The following is a 14,155-nucleotide window of genomic DNA, read 5'->3' as shown; positions in this document are numbered from 1 at the left end:
GGGATTGAACTCAGGACCTTGCGCTTTCAAGGAAAGTGGCAGAACCACTGAGCTAAATCCCTGGCCCGCCACACTTACTACTCTTTTTTTTAATCTTTTATTGAGCAACTCCTTCCTAATTTTTTTAATAGCACAACATTTATTGGTACATTTTAGGCAACACTCATCATAGGACTACCCTTAACCCCCTCTGCCTCTGGAAGTCTAGCAGTGTTGGGGTGCCCTTCAGCCCTTCAGCAGTCCTTCTGGGCAGCATTTCTTTAGTTTCCTGCCTCTCCTCTACCCCTGCACTGCCTTTGTCTCCAGGAAATAAGCATCATCTGAATTTTGTGTTAAGATTTTTTTAACATTTATTTTTTATCTTTAATACATGTGTATCAAAATGTATTATTTTGTTTGGCTATCTGCGCCTTTTTCTGTGACTTGATATTTTCATATAACATGAGGCTTTTAAAATTACTTCATGTGCTTTTAAAATTGCTTCATATTGGGCCAGGGATTTAGCTCAGTGGTTTCACTGCCTGCTACACAAGCGCAAGGACCCAAGTTCGATCCCCGGTACCAAATAAATAAATAAATAAATAAATAAATAAATAAATAAATTGCTCCATATTGATAGATATAATTCATTCACATGAATATACCACAATTTATTTAGCTATTCCCCTATTGTAATTTTTAAGTTTTTCATCTATCTAGAATGGATTTGATGTATAGTGTGAAGTGGAAATCTGATTTCTTTATTTTATTAATATGGATAATCAACTGTCCACCCAACCCCTCCCTTTTCCCCTATTGATCTGTAATGCCACCTCTGTGACATATCATAGGTCTATGTTTCCATTGGTCTATTTCCATTCTCCTCTGTTTCACTTAAATCTTTGTCTTCTACATGTCACACTGACTAAATTACTCTGTGTAACATTTGTGAATACCCCCCTTCTCATCACCTTTTCTTGGCTTTTGTTCTTCCATTTAGAACTTAGACTCAGCTTGTCAAGTTCCATTAAGGGAGGGAAAAACTATTAACACAAATTCCATCCTGCAGCAGTCAAATTCTGCTTTAAATCTGTAGTTTTATCTTGGGTAGAAATGTCTTGCTCTTGCCCGTGTGGTAAAATAATTCCACTTAGTTCTCTTAGAATTTTAGGAGCAAATCAGCTTTCTGTCCCTCACTAAGGGGTAAAGAGTTATATAATCCTTTCCTGTGCAATGTATCTTGGCCTGTGCCCCTGCAGATGAGTGTCCTTGCTTTCTCTCTCACAATCACTTAAAACTTTTGCATCCTAGAGGAGAAAGGCAAGGGAAGGAAGTAGGCAGAGCTACAGTCACCCCAATCAGCTCTTTGGAAGCATGTGTGCAAGAGTGTCTAATGCCCAACCTTCTGTGTTTTAAGGCTTTTACTTCCTATAAAAGAAAATTCAGGGAAGTAGGAGATGCTTCAGCCTGTTTCCTGCCATTCTCTAATTACCCCACCCAAGCTGTCTGCCCTAACAGTGAGGCTGTCCCTGATCTACTGCCTGCCCCACTTTGTCCTGTGCATTCAAAGGAAAGCATGTGAAGTTTTCATGTGAGTGCAGACTCCCATTGGTCAAGCACACCAGCATTTCCAGACTCGTATGCTAGCACAGACTATGTCGTTGGCGCTTTCTGTTTACAGGTTTAGCTGATTCTTACTTATATATGGTTCAGCCAACACTTTGTTTCCTCATTCCCATTGCTCATGCACAGATGAGACTGTCCTGGTGTTCAGTCTTTCCTTGAAATGGCTTATGCCTCTGCATTTCAGGTTAGTTCTGTCTTAATCCATTTTCTGTTGTTATAACAGAATACCTGAAATTGGGTAATTTATAAAGAAAAAAGGGTTTAGGCTCATGGGTCTGGAAACTAGAAAGCTCAAGATCAGGCAACCAAATCTGGTGAGGGTCACATGAAGCTTTTACTTGTGGTTGAAAGTGAAAGGAAAAGTGAGGACTTAAGAATGAGAAAAGAGCCTGACTTCTCTCCATAGCTGTCCCGTTCCTGCCTGACAGAAAGGTATTAATCCATTCATGAGGGCTTCACCCCATGATCTAAACATCCACACACACACTAGACCTCACCCCCAACACTTCTGCAATGAGGAATTAAGCCTCAGTATGGCATGACTTTTGGTGAAGACAAACTATATTCAAACCATGGCAGTTGTCTGTCTTGTGACCCTAGTTCTCTAATGGGCTTAAGCAAAGAGATGACTTTATCTATTTTTGTTTGTTTTGTTTTTCTTGTTTGGTTGCATCTTTTTGCATCTTTTTGAAGTCAAAACTTCATACTGATTTTTGTTTGATGACCTTATATTTGTCACATTTGCTAAATTCTTTTAATAATTCCAGTACTCTTTCAAGATATTCCTTTAGGCTTTCCTGGTAGAGATAAATATGTTTCTAAGTAGATAATCATGTCACCTGGAGATAATTTCTTAATATTTCTTAGTATATTATAGTTTTTTCCTATTACAGCGTATCAAACCTCCAATACTATGTTGAATAGAAATTTGGCTTCCTAGTTGATCCTGATTCTAAAAAGACTATTTTAAATATTTCATCATTGCATGTGATCTTTTTCTACAAGCATGTCCACTTTCAGCTTGCCTTTTTTTTTGCACCTTTTTAATGTTATAACAAATGTAAAAAAATGACTTTTGTTACTTATATACATTAACTGTATCATATATTTTTTATAGGGCCCAAGACAATTCTTCACTCAAAAAAAAGAAGGCAAAAAGAAAGGAGGCTGTAGGTTGAACACACCTGAAGGAATTATCTTTTATTCTTATTTAAGAAATTTGAGGGGTTTTAGTTTTAAATTAAATATTTCTCCTATATATGTTGAGCTTATCTGTAGAATTTTCCCTTTAATCATTTACTTAATGTGGATTATATTTTGTATTTAATGTTGAACAAATCTGTCTTGATCAGTATTACCTATTTTCATATATTTCTGGGTTCAGTTAGCTAGTATGTAGAAATTTAGCATCTATGTTCATGAGTGAATTTTATCTATAATTTCCCTTTCTCATATTTTCCTTGTGCCTTTCTAAAATTGTGTGGTTCTGTTAACAACATTATATTCACCTCATAAACAATTTTTTTATTTTCTGGAAAAGTTTAAGATTAGAATTTTCTGTCCCAAAGTCTATATTTTGACAATGATTGAAATTTATTTTATAGCCTAGGACTAAAGCCACTCATTATGGTCAATTTTTGTGAATATTTGTGGAGGGAAGTGAAATTTTACCTCTTTCCTCTTGGGATTTGTTCATTTGTTTTGGTCTGGGCCTAAGAATTAAATTGACATAAGATAGATTAACAGGAAAAAAGCATACAAATTTATTTAATATAAGTTGTATATGACATGGAAATCCTCATAAAGAAATGAAGACTAAAGAAGCAGTTCTAGTTAAACATTTATCTACTGAGTTGAATAAAAAGTAGTAAATTGTGAAGCCATTGAAGACAAGATTTGCAATAGGGTTGTTAACTGCAGAGAAGTCACTGAAAAGGTAAGGCTTAATTTAACAAGGTTTGTGTGTGCAGATATCTCTTAGCTTTGAATCCCCATTTCTAGTGATAAAAATATCTTTCTTCAAATGTAGGGATGACACCTTCTATCTGGGAGTTTCATCTCCTGCTTTTAGGAAGGTCAAAGTGTTCTTCCTGCATCTGCTTGCTCACTCACTTTTTCTTCTTTCTTTCTTTCTTTTTTTCTTCCTTCTTTCCTTCCTCCTTCCTCCCTCCTTGTTTCCTTCCTCCCTCCTTTCCTTCTTTCTTTCTTCCTTCCTCCCTCTTTGTTTCTTCTTTTCTTTCTTTCTTTTTTTTTTTTTTTTTTGTTACTGGGGATCAAACTCAGGTCCTTGCACTTGCGCACAAGGCGGAACCACTGAGCTAAATCCCCAGCCCCTTTTCTTTCTTTTTTTCAGAAAAGTTCTCAAGTGATTCTCCTGCCTTAGCTTCCTAAATACCAAGATTATAGGAGTGCAACATTATGCCCTCGTTGCTTTTCTGTTTTCTTAAAATGCCTTTAACTCCAAACAATAAATACGCCAGAGTGGATATTTTGGGGTATCTTCAATTCCATGTGTACTATAGAAATTCCATATGTATTATAGAAAATATAATCTCATTACTGGGCACAGTGTTGATATTTGTTCAGTTAGATCAATCTTGTTCATTGTGGTGCTAAAACTTTCTGTATCCTTACTGATTTCTTTATCTGCTGTTGACAGAATTGTGTTAAAATTTCCTGCTGCAATATTGGGTGTGTCAATTTCTAATGGTAGTTCTGTCAATTTTGCTTTATATAGTTTGAGGCTGCCACTGAGGATATATAAATATAGGATTGTTACATCTTGCTGATCAGTTGAACATTTATCAGTAATTAGTGACTATTTTATCTTTATTTTCTTTGTCTTTTTTTAATATGGTGTTTTATTATGGTAAAATATACACAGCATGCAATATACCATTTTAACCATTTTTAAGTATGAAGTTATGAATGTTCAGTTCATCTACATTGTTTTGTTGTTGTTGTTTTGTTTTGTTTGGTACCAGGGATTGAACTTGGGACCATGAACTTGCGAGGCAGGCTGCAGAACCACTGAGCTAAATCCCTGGCCTCATATACATTGTTTAACATCCAAAGATTTAGCTGTGTTTTAGCATATGAAAGGATTGCCTTCCTTCTTTTTTTTTTTGGTACGGGGGATCAAACGTGGGTCCTTCCACTTGCGAGGCAGGCGGCAGAACCACTGAGCTAAATCCCCACCCCCCAGGATTGCCTTCCTTTTAAGGCTGAGAAATATTCTGTGGTATGTATATAGCACATTTTGTTTAGCCATTAATCTTTTTATGGATATTTGGCCTGCTTCCTGTTTCTATCTTTTGGCTATTATGAATAATGCAACTATGGACATAGATGGACACATATCTGTTTGAATACCTGTTTTCAATTCTTTGGATCATATGATAAATTTATATTTAATATTATAAAGGACCATTACATGATTTTCTGTAACAGTTTCACCATTTTATATTCCCACCAATAATGTATATGAGTTCAAATTTCTCTATATCTGAACCAACACATGTTATTTTATGTCTTTTTTTAAATCATAACCATCCTAACGGATATGAGGTGTGTTATGGCTTGTGTTTACTGTCCCCCCAAAGCCTCATCCTTTTTCTGAGATGGCTGAATCTAGACTGTGATTCTGGGATTAAGAGTGTGTGATTAGGGGCAGGGATTTAGCTCAGTGGTGCTGCCATCTGCCTCGAAAGCGCAAGGTCCTGAGTTCGATACCCCGTACCAAAAAAAAAAAAAGTGTGTGATTACTAAACCATGTGAGTGATTGGTTTGGCACCGCCCTAATCCTGGTACTCTGAATGAAATAAAAGAGATAGAAAGACGATGTTAAGGTCCCTTGTTGCTTCTGCTGTCTTCCACTGCCATAAACTGTCGCCACTCTGCCACCCTGCCTTGGAGCCAGCCAATTATGGACTGAAACCTCTAGGAACTGTGGGCTAAATAAACCCTTTCCCCTTTAACTTTGAGTGTCTGGTATTTTGTCTCAACAAACAGAAAAAAGTAACAACACAAGGTGGAATTTATTTGTCGTTTTGATTTACATTTTCCTAATAATTAGTATTATTGTGCATCTTTTCATATGCATACTGACCATTCATATATCTTCTTTGTAGAAATGGCTATTCAAGTAAATCTCATTGACTTGGGGTTGTTTTTTGTTTGTCTTATTTTGCTTTATTATTGAGTTTCACTGGTTTGTTGTTATTTTGGTTTTGATTTTGGTCTGTTGTATTCATTCATCCTGGCCCCTTTTTATCAGGAATGAAACTTCATTTGAAAGAAAACTAAATTAACTTTGAAATGTGTGTCCCACATTCATTTTGTTTTATTTAAATATAGTAGTTATCAATGTTCATGTGCTATACTTATATAAGAAAATTGAAATGACTCTTAACATTGATGCATTACTGACCAGTTCTTTTTCCATGCATTTGAACATTTTTCACCTTGCTCTTTTCATTTAAACATTATGTGACTATTTTCCTTATGTAATAAAAACTCTATAAGTGCCGTTTTAATAGCTCCATTATCTCTAAGTAAATTGTGTAGTACCATTTATTTACTTTTTCTATTGTTAGTATTTTGTAATTCTAACTTTCACTAAAATGCCATGATGAATATCTTGTGTAGATAGCTTCCCTATTCCTTAAGTTTCAAGTGTTTCCTTAGGATAGATCTGTATTAGTAGACCAATGGAATCATGGGGGGGGGGGTAGTTCTTTTAACACAGGTCAAATTGCTTTCGAAGAAGTTTGTACTAATTTACAATCTCATCAGTAGTGGGTGACTTTAAATATAGTAAAATTATCTCCATGTAACTCTGTAATTCACCATTACTGAACCCTGTCATTTAGAATCTTTATTGACTAGGAATGTGATTCAGTGGTAGCACTCTTGCCTAGCATGCATGAAGCCCTGGGTTCCATCTCCAGCATCAATAAATAAATAGTCACTGGGCATGGTGGAACATCCTATAATCCTAGCACTCTGGGAGGCTGAAGCAGGAAGATCAAAAATGTGAACCCAACCTAGGTAACTTAGCAACTTGGCAAGACCCTGTCTCAAAATTTAAAAAGGACTGGGCATGTAGCTCAGTACAAAGGCCCTGCATTCAATCCCTAGTACTACAAATAAATAAATATCTTTGCTAGTTTTAGAGGTAAAAGAAATGTATCCCCTTGTTGTAATTGCCATTTCATTGACAACTAATGAGTTTGAACAAAATGTTAACCAGATGTTGATTGGTTAGCCATGGATGTATATTTTATTTGAAAGTTGTATGTTCATAAACTTGCTCATTTAGGCCACTGTAATGTTCAAATTGCTTAATGTTTGTTGGTTTGTTTTTAGTAAAACTGGAACAGCATACATAAGAAAGATACTACAACATGAAACTCCTAAAGAATTTTTGTCCTCAGTTATTGTGGAAATGATACAGCCTTTTGGAGTAGAAGAAGTAAATGAGAGCTCTTGTTTGTCTAGTTCTCTTGTCATAAAAGAAATTAGAAATCCCTTCTATAAACTTACTCTTGATTTACAATGTAAGTGTTAAAACATAATACATCTCTGGTGGTTAAAAAAAATGCAAAAATACCTTTTGAGAAGACTGTCTCTGTTCATTATAGAGCAATAGGTTTCAAATTTTAGTCTAATTGGCAACTTACCAAAGTTTACATATGCTTAGATTCCTGAGTATTTGTTCCTAATATAATAAAACCTCCCTAAAACTTTATCAATACATCATCAATAGTGGTGCCTATCATTTATTCCTATGAGATTATTTTGTCTTAACAGTGCTCAGAAGTGAGACAAAATAGGAACTATGTCAATTAAAAATGAAAAAATTTTAAGAAAATATCAAGTTCTTGCATATTAATGCCCAATATAATAGAATAACTTTAAATCACAGTTATACAGAATATTTCTATTTCAAAAGATTATCTTTGAATAAGGATAGGTAGACTATGTATGTATCAAAGGATACACAGCAAAAATTAGTATACTTTAAGGATTTTGGTCTTACTCTGAGTAAATGAAAAGCCATTATAGGGGCTTGTATAGAAGGTGACACAATCTGTTTTAATGAGAGTGCATTGGCTGCTGTGTCAAGAATAGACTAGGCAGCAGACAGGGCAAGAAGGAAAGCAGAGTAATCAGCTAGGAGGTTATTGCTGTAATCCAGTGGGAAATCATATTAAACTTAAGATGCATGTTACTCATCCAAGTAGAGAAGTAAGGTAGGCATTTAGAAAAACAAGTCTGGAGCTCAGGAAAATTGCTTGTGTATGATAATGCTATGATACCAAGTGAGAAGACCCAGAAAATGAGTGGACATACAGAAAGCAGGATGTCTGAGGTTTAACTACAGGCATTCTGACATTGAGCCTCTGAGAGATGGGAAGTTATTATTGGTAAGAGATTAAACAGTATGGACAGAGAAGAACCAAAGGTTTGTCTCAAAAGCCAAGTGAGGAAGGTGTTTCAGGAAGGAAGGACTGGGCATGGTGGTGCATGCCTATAATCCCAGCATTTGGGAAGTTGGAGCAGGAGGATCATCTCAAATTCAGGGCCAGCCTGGGCTACATAATGAAACCCTGTCAAAAAAAAAGAAAGAGGGCCGGGGATTTAGCTCAGTGCTTCCGGTGCCTGCCTCACAAGTGCCAGGTCCTGAGTTCGATCCCTGGTTCAAAGAAAGAAAGAAAGGAAGGAAGGAAGGAAGGAAGGAAGGAAGGAAGGAAGGAAGAAAAGAAAGAAAGGAGTGTACCTGTATTACATGCCATCAATCAATCAGGTGAGATTAAATGAAAACTGGCCTTTCAACCCCTGTGAAAGTCATTGTGATGTGACAAAAGCTGTTGGCTGGAATAGTATAGGCAAGTCTAATTAGAATGGATTCAAAAACTGACGAGAGAAGCAGAACTGAAACCAGTGAATAAAGGTAACTTTCAGGGAGTTTACTTCTAAAGGGGAGGAGAGAACCAATGTGGCTTTTTGAGGGAATGTTGGGAAAAATTGGGGGTTGGTTTGACATGGAGTGTGCATGTGCAATAAAGAGAATTATGAGGCCTTTTTGATTATTTCTATTTTTTTCAGAATGAGGATAGTCTTCTCCGCATGTTTAATGACCTATTGAAAACATTTGGTAATGCTGATGTTTCTCTCCTTGAAAAAACCTTTCTTTGGTTTTGTTGGTATCTTCTCTGATGGATTTTCTCGTTTCTTCCTTGTGTCCTTGACAGGATCTTTTCCCCATTTCTATTCCTTAAATGATGATATCCTTTAAGGTCCTACCCTAGAGCCTCTTCTAAATCTTCCTGCTTTCCTTGAAGAATCAATTACTCATCCAATCAACAAACTGAATACCTTCTATATAATAGGCACACATTTAGGTACTGGAGGAACACTGGCTACATTACTGATCTCTTGTGGAATTACAATAAATAAGGCTCTTAGCAATTCCATAGTAAAATCAACTTTCCTCATTGAAACTTCTTATTTATTTTCTTTCTTCCCTTGGTCATGTATAGTAAGTTTCTAAAGTCTGTTCTTATCTTTTGGGTGATTTCAAATGGAATTCCAGGGCTTAGACTCAAGAATGTTGGGGGGAGGTCTTGGTTCCTTTAAGGCTACAGGAAATGAATACATTTCCACAAAAATATGGTAGATAAAAAGGTGAATTACAAAGATTCACCAAAATATCTCCTTTAAAGGGTGGAGAATGTGTGACAGTGAATAACTCTCTTCTGTTTCCTGTTACCTGGACTTGGCAGATTAATGCCAAATTTTATAAAACAATCTTGGGGAAACCTAGAAATACTCATATATGATCATTTTTTACTAAATGATATATTATCATGGAAATAAACTAAGCGATATTTCTGCTGCCTGAAAGAGATAGATATCTGTCTCTTTATAAGAATACTAATTCTAGCTGGGAGGTGGCATACATATGTCTGTAATCTAAGCATTCTGAGAAGCTGAGACAGGATTGCCTAGCTCAAACCTACCCTGGGCAATTTAGCAAGATACTGTTTCAAAATTTTTAAAAGGAGGAGAGGTTGGCCGGGGATTTAGCTCAGTGGTTCCATCGCTTGCCTTGCAAGCACAAGTACCCGAGTTCAATCCCTGGTACCAAAAAAAAAAAAAGGAGGAGATGTTTGGGGACAGAACTCAATGTGAAGGTCCTGCTTTCAATCTGCAATACTGGAAGAGGGGAAGGAGGAGAAATAACTTTCTTTACTTAGATATTTTTTCCTGCTTATATTTTTATACATTAATTTCATATTAAACATTAAAGTATAGGTTTACATTTGATATATTCATGACAAACTTTCTTGATGGTACATTTGAATTATAACATGAAATCTGGCAAACATGTCCTCGAGTTAAGATAATATTTTTAAAATTCAAGTGGTTTATTAGTTATATCTACCTATATGCTTAGTGAACATTATCTGTTTGCTTTTACACCAAATATTTTGTTTTATCTCCAGCTGTTAACGCCTTGTTTCAAGCTACAGATATAGAGAAAACTGTGGTGATTCCTGGTTACAGCAGCTTCCTGATCACAGAAATTTCAGATGATAAGAATGCATTAGCTATTGCTACCATGCCTGCAATCGCACCCAACAATGTAACCTTTTTAGAGGGTGACTGGTTCTTGTACAACTTTGGGCAAAGGAATGGACGGACATGGAATATATACTCAAAACCATGTCATTATGTGCTTCAACAACTTGATGATTCACCAACCCTGAATTCTGTGAAATACATTGATCTGGGAAGCTCTCAGTCTTTAGGAGTTAAGGTCGTACCTAATAAAAAAGGTAAGTTAGTTTTTATTGGTATTATGGCTTGCATTTAGATGTCCTCCCCTGCCAAAGCCTCATGCAGTCATAGGTGGAGCTTTCTCAGAAATGGCTGGATCTAGAGTATGTGATGCTGGAATTGATTCATGATGCAATGCTAAGATCAAGGGTACTAGAATTAAGGGTATGAGTGCTACCTGCCCTATGTAGCCTGGATATGATATAAGAGAAAGAGCTGTGGTCATCCCCTGTTTGCTTTGCTACCTTCTGCCTGCCGTGGACTGTTTCTCCTCTGTGATGCCTGTCTGCCATGCCACTGCCTTGGAGCCAGATGATTATCAACTGAAACCTCTAAATAAACCTTTCCTCTTTTAACTTGTGGGTGTTGGGTATTGTGTCTCAGCAATGAGAAAAATAAGACAATTGGGAAAAGTCAAAAGCAATTATTATTTCATTTCTTGAATAGAAAGTATGCCTTTCAATATTTAAAACTTTGGCTTCCAAAATTGTTGGCATGCTATTAATAACAGTAGTGAGACCAGGGCCGGGGATTTAGCTCAGTGGTTCTGCCGCCTGCCTTGAAACCGCAAGGACCCTAGTTCAATCCCCAGTACCAAATAAAAAAAACAGTAGTGAGACCAGGAGTTAGACAAACAGTAAACAGATAAAATAGGAACCTGAGTAAACTGAAATAAGCCATGGAAAAATTAAAGCACAATGGGAAAAAGCCCCTCATGCACTAGAAAGCTAGAGGGCAAGGAAGCCAAGGAACAGGTGTTCTGATGTCAGAGGCCCAGCTAAAAATGATGACCCATTGTTTCAAAGGCCAAGGGCCTGGGTAAACAGAGATATGCAGTGAGAATCTGGGGGCAGGGGAATTCTGCTCGTCCTGGAATCAAAAGCCTAAGTTTAAACTGGCAACCAGATTGTTTCATTGTCTCATTTTCACACGTCCAAGATAGCCCAATAAAAGTACATACTATATAAACTCTGAACTTAGATGCTTCCTCAGCAACCTCCCGTGGGGTCCCTCTCAGATGGTGAGAGCTTTTCTTTGTTCTTTCTAATAAACTATACTTGGTTCATTCCCCCTCTGCTGTCCTGTCCACTTCACTCTTCATTGTCGTCAGGACAAGAGCCTAGAAACAGAAAATTGGCTACATCTTTGGCACCCAACGTGGGACCCACATTTCTACGGAGAGGTAAGAGTGGTGGAACAACCAGTCCTCATTTTCTTTGTTAATCCCCTGCTGATCCCCCTGGACAGTGGAAATGTTGACCAAGCAGGGAGCTGGATTCCTTTCTGAGACAGATCTCTGGATGCAAGAAACTGGTAAATGCCAATGTGACAACTGCAAGATTCTGGTGAGGTCTTCTCCACAGTGGGTGCTCAAATGTCCTTGGATGGAAACCACGTCCCAGTAGGCCAACTGAGTATTCAGCAGAGAAACCTCCACTTGCCTTATCACATCCAGCCTGAGGGGAGAGGTAAATTCTCTTGGTGTTCTCCAGGTATCCACTTTCCAGATGACCTGAGACCCCCTCTGTCAGAGCCTTCTATAAGCCTCCACTAAGGGTTGAGCCATAGGTCCTGGCTTTTCTCTCTCTGCTAGTATGACAGACTCTCTTCTTCAGATATTTCCTGATAGATTTACTGGACTGGGAACAGGTTAGGATTCTACCCTACATTCTGGGTTCCCCCAGTCCCTGATGTCCCCGGTGTCCAGCCCCCACCCTAACTTTCATAGAGCCAATGCCTGGCAAGTAATCCCTTGGATTCCCTGAGAAAAGTTTGTTAGAACAAAGGTCAAAGTTAAGGAAGAGACCTTCAGGCCATTTTAGCCAGCCTCACCTTACTCTGGCATAGCCTCCAGTGCTGGGAGGTAGAGGCTAATTTTGGAACTCACTCAACCACTTGCTTCAAATTCTGGAAGAAAGACTGCTACTTCTTTAGACAACAGCCACTTGGCACCACTGTCCCTCTCTCCTGGAGGTTGGGCTAAGGGATATCCTTATGAGGGCTTTCTGTCACTCCTGGGAGGCCCTCAAAATTTATCCAATCTAAACCCATCTATCCACTGTGAAGATCAGACCTTTGGTGACCTCTCCCAGGACAATATGTGGACATATAGTGCAACTAATGTCAACCAGCCTATGGAGTGGGTCCCCTCTCCTGTTGTGGGCAAGGAGAGGCAAAGAAGAGGGAGTAATAGTGAGTATAAATGGGATACCCTTTCCTCCCAGCCTCTCTTACAGAGGAGAAATGCTGAGACTCAGAAGGAACTTTCGTGTTACTTCCCGCATGGGCTATGCCCCCTATCAAAAGAGCAGTTTACCATAGTAACTCTATTGCAGAGGGACAGCTGTTAAAGGAGCACCTTACCATAGTAACTAATACAGAGTGTCCCAAGGGACTTGCACTGTGGTGACACCTATTCCAAAATTAACCATCAGCCTAAGCCTTCTTTAAACAGTCCTTGCTTTCTCTCTTTTCCCCTTCTGACTCTGATTGGTGTTAACTTATTATAAGATATCTCTATTATGATTCACTTAAAAGGCACTAATTGTTAACCCCTAAAAAAGTTCTGATTAGTCTATTTATAGTTATAACCCTAAAACTGTAACAGATTATTATAGTTCAACTTGGCCAGTAAGAGCACACTCTGATTTAAAAGTAATTGTTTTGTATGTTGTAAATTTCTTGTTTGTCCATTTGAATGGATTGAGGTAACTACAGCTGCTTCATTAAAGCTTTTTGAGCTGATATCAATTTTATTTTTCCTTTTATTCTTGCCCTTGTAAATGTTTGGCTCTTTTTTGGGCTTTCTGTGAAAAACTGGTTGTACTTTTGGACTTATGGAGATAGTCAGATTCATGTAATACATTACAAAATGATGGCTAATTGGCTTGAGATTTACATGGGACTTGCAAATTAAAGTCTTAAAGTTTGGTAACATGAAGGTTATATATGATTTGGGTTAATATGTATATATACTTCTGTGTGTTAATGTTCAGGTATTATTATCCTCCAAAATTCCTACTTAAGTTTGCTTATAGTTAAGTAGATACTCATGATATTAGCCTAAATGCTTTGGTTCACATAGCTTGACAGTGAGCTAGTTTAAATCTATTGGTAAGAGTAAAGATATCTTTAAAGTTAGCAACATGTTTCCACCCAGGTTGTTAGCCAATCAAGGTAATATCAAAAATTGGTTTTACACATACAATGCTTCCTGGGCATGGTGGTGCACACCTGTAATCCCAGCACTCAGGAGACTGAGGAAGGAGGACCACAATGAGTTTGAGGGCAGTCTTAACTACATAGTGAGTTCAAGGCCAGCCTGAACTACATAGCAAGACTCTGTCTTTAAAAGCCTAAACAAATAAATGAATAAAATGCCTATTATTTTCTGTGCACATTAACTTGAATTTTCCCTTGGTCAAAAATAATATACATAGGTTAAAATATATTGTCTTAGCTATTTTTCTCATTGCTGAGACAAAATACCTGACATCCAAAGTTAAAGGAGGAAAATGTTTATTTGGCTCACAGTTTGTAAAGGTTTCAGTTCGTAGTTGGGTGGCTCCAAGGCAGGGTGGCTCCAAGGCAGGGTGGCATGGCAGAGGGGAATCACAGGGCCAGAGATTTAACTTAGTGGTGCCATCACCTGCCTTGCAAGCACAACATCCTGAGTTCAATCTCCAGCATCAACCCCCTCCCAAAA

At 37.6% G+C, this 14,155-nt stretch overlaps 1 protein-coding gene across 5 annotated transcripts in view; it reads left to right on the top strand.

Moving 5' to 3' along the window:
* Nucleotides 1-14,155, top strand: part of Catsperb (catsper channel auxiliary subunit beta) — a 179,488-nt gene that overhangs the window by 130,332 nt on the left and 35,001 nt on the right. For all 5 annotated transcript variants that reach the window (XR_015445101.1, XM_087195485.1, XM_087195486.1 and 2 more), the window contains 3 exons: nt 6,973-7,163; nt 10,116-10,448; nt 11,561-11,632. Coding sequence is in view for 4 of the 5 variants with exons in the window: in XM_087195485.1 (XP_087051611.1) it covers nt 6,973-7,163; nt 10,116-10,448; nt 11,561-11,632 (596 nt within the window). In the remaining variant the exon portion in view is untranslated. The remainder of the gene's footprint in view (nt 1-6,972; nt 7,164-10,115; nt 10,449-11,560; nt 11,633-14,155) is intronic.

The sequence above is a fragment of the Heterocephalus glaber genome, unplaced genomic scaffold, assembly GCF_053883595.1.
Source record: "Heterocephalus glaber isolate CG9 unplaced genomic scaffold, H.glaber_assembly_v1.0 deba00001608, whole genome shotgun sequence".
In the NCBI taxonomy this organism is placed as follows: Eukaryota; Metazoa; Chordata; class Mammalia; order Rodentia; family Bathyergidae; genus Heterocephalus; species Heterocephalus glaber.
The sequence above is the reverse complement of the archived record's forward strand: the minus strand, read 5'-3'. Positions and strand labels throughout refer to the sequence as shown.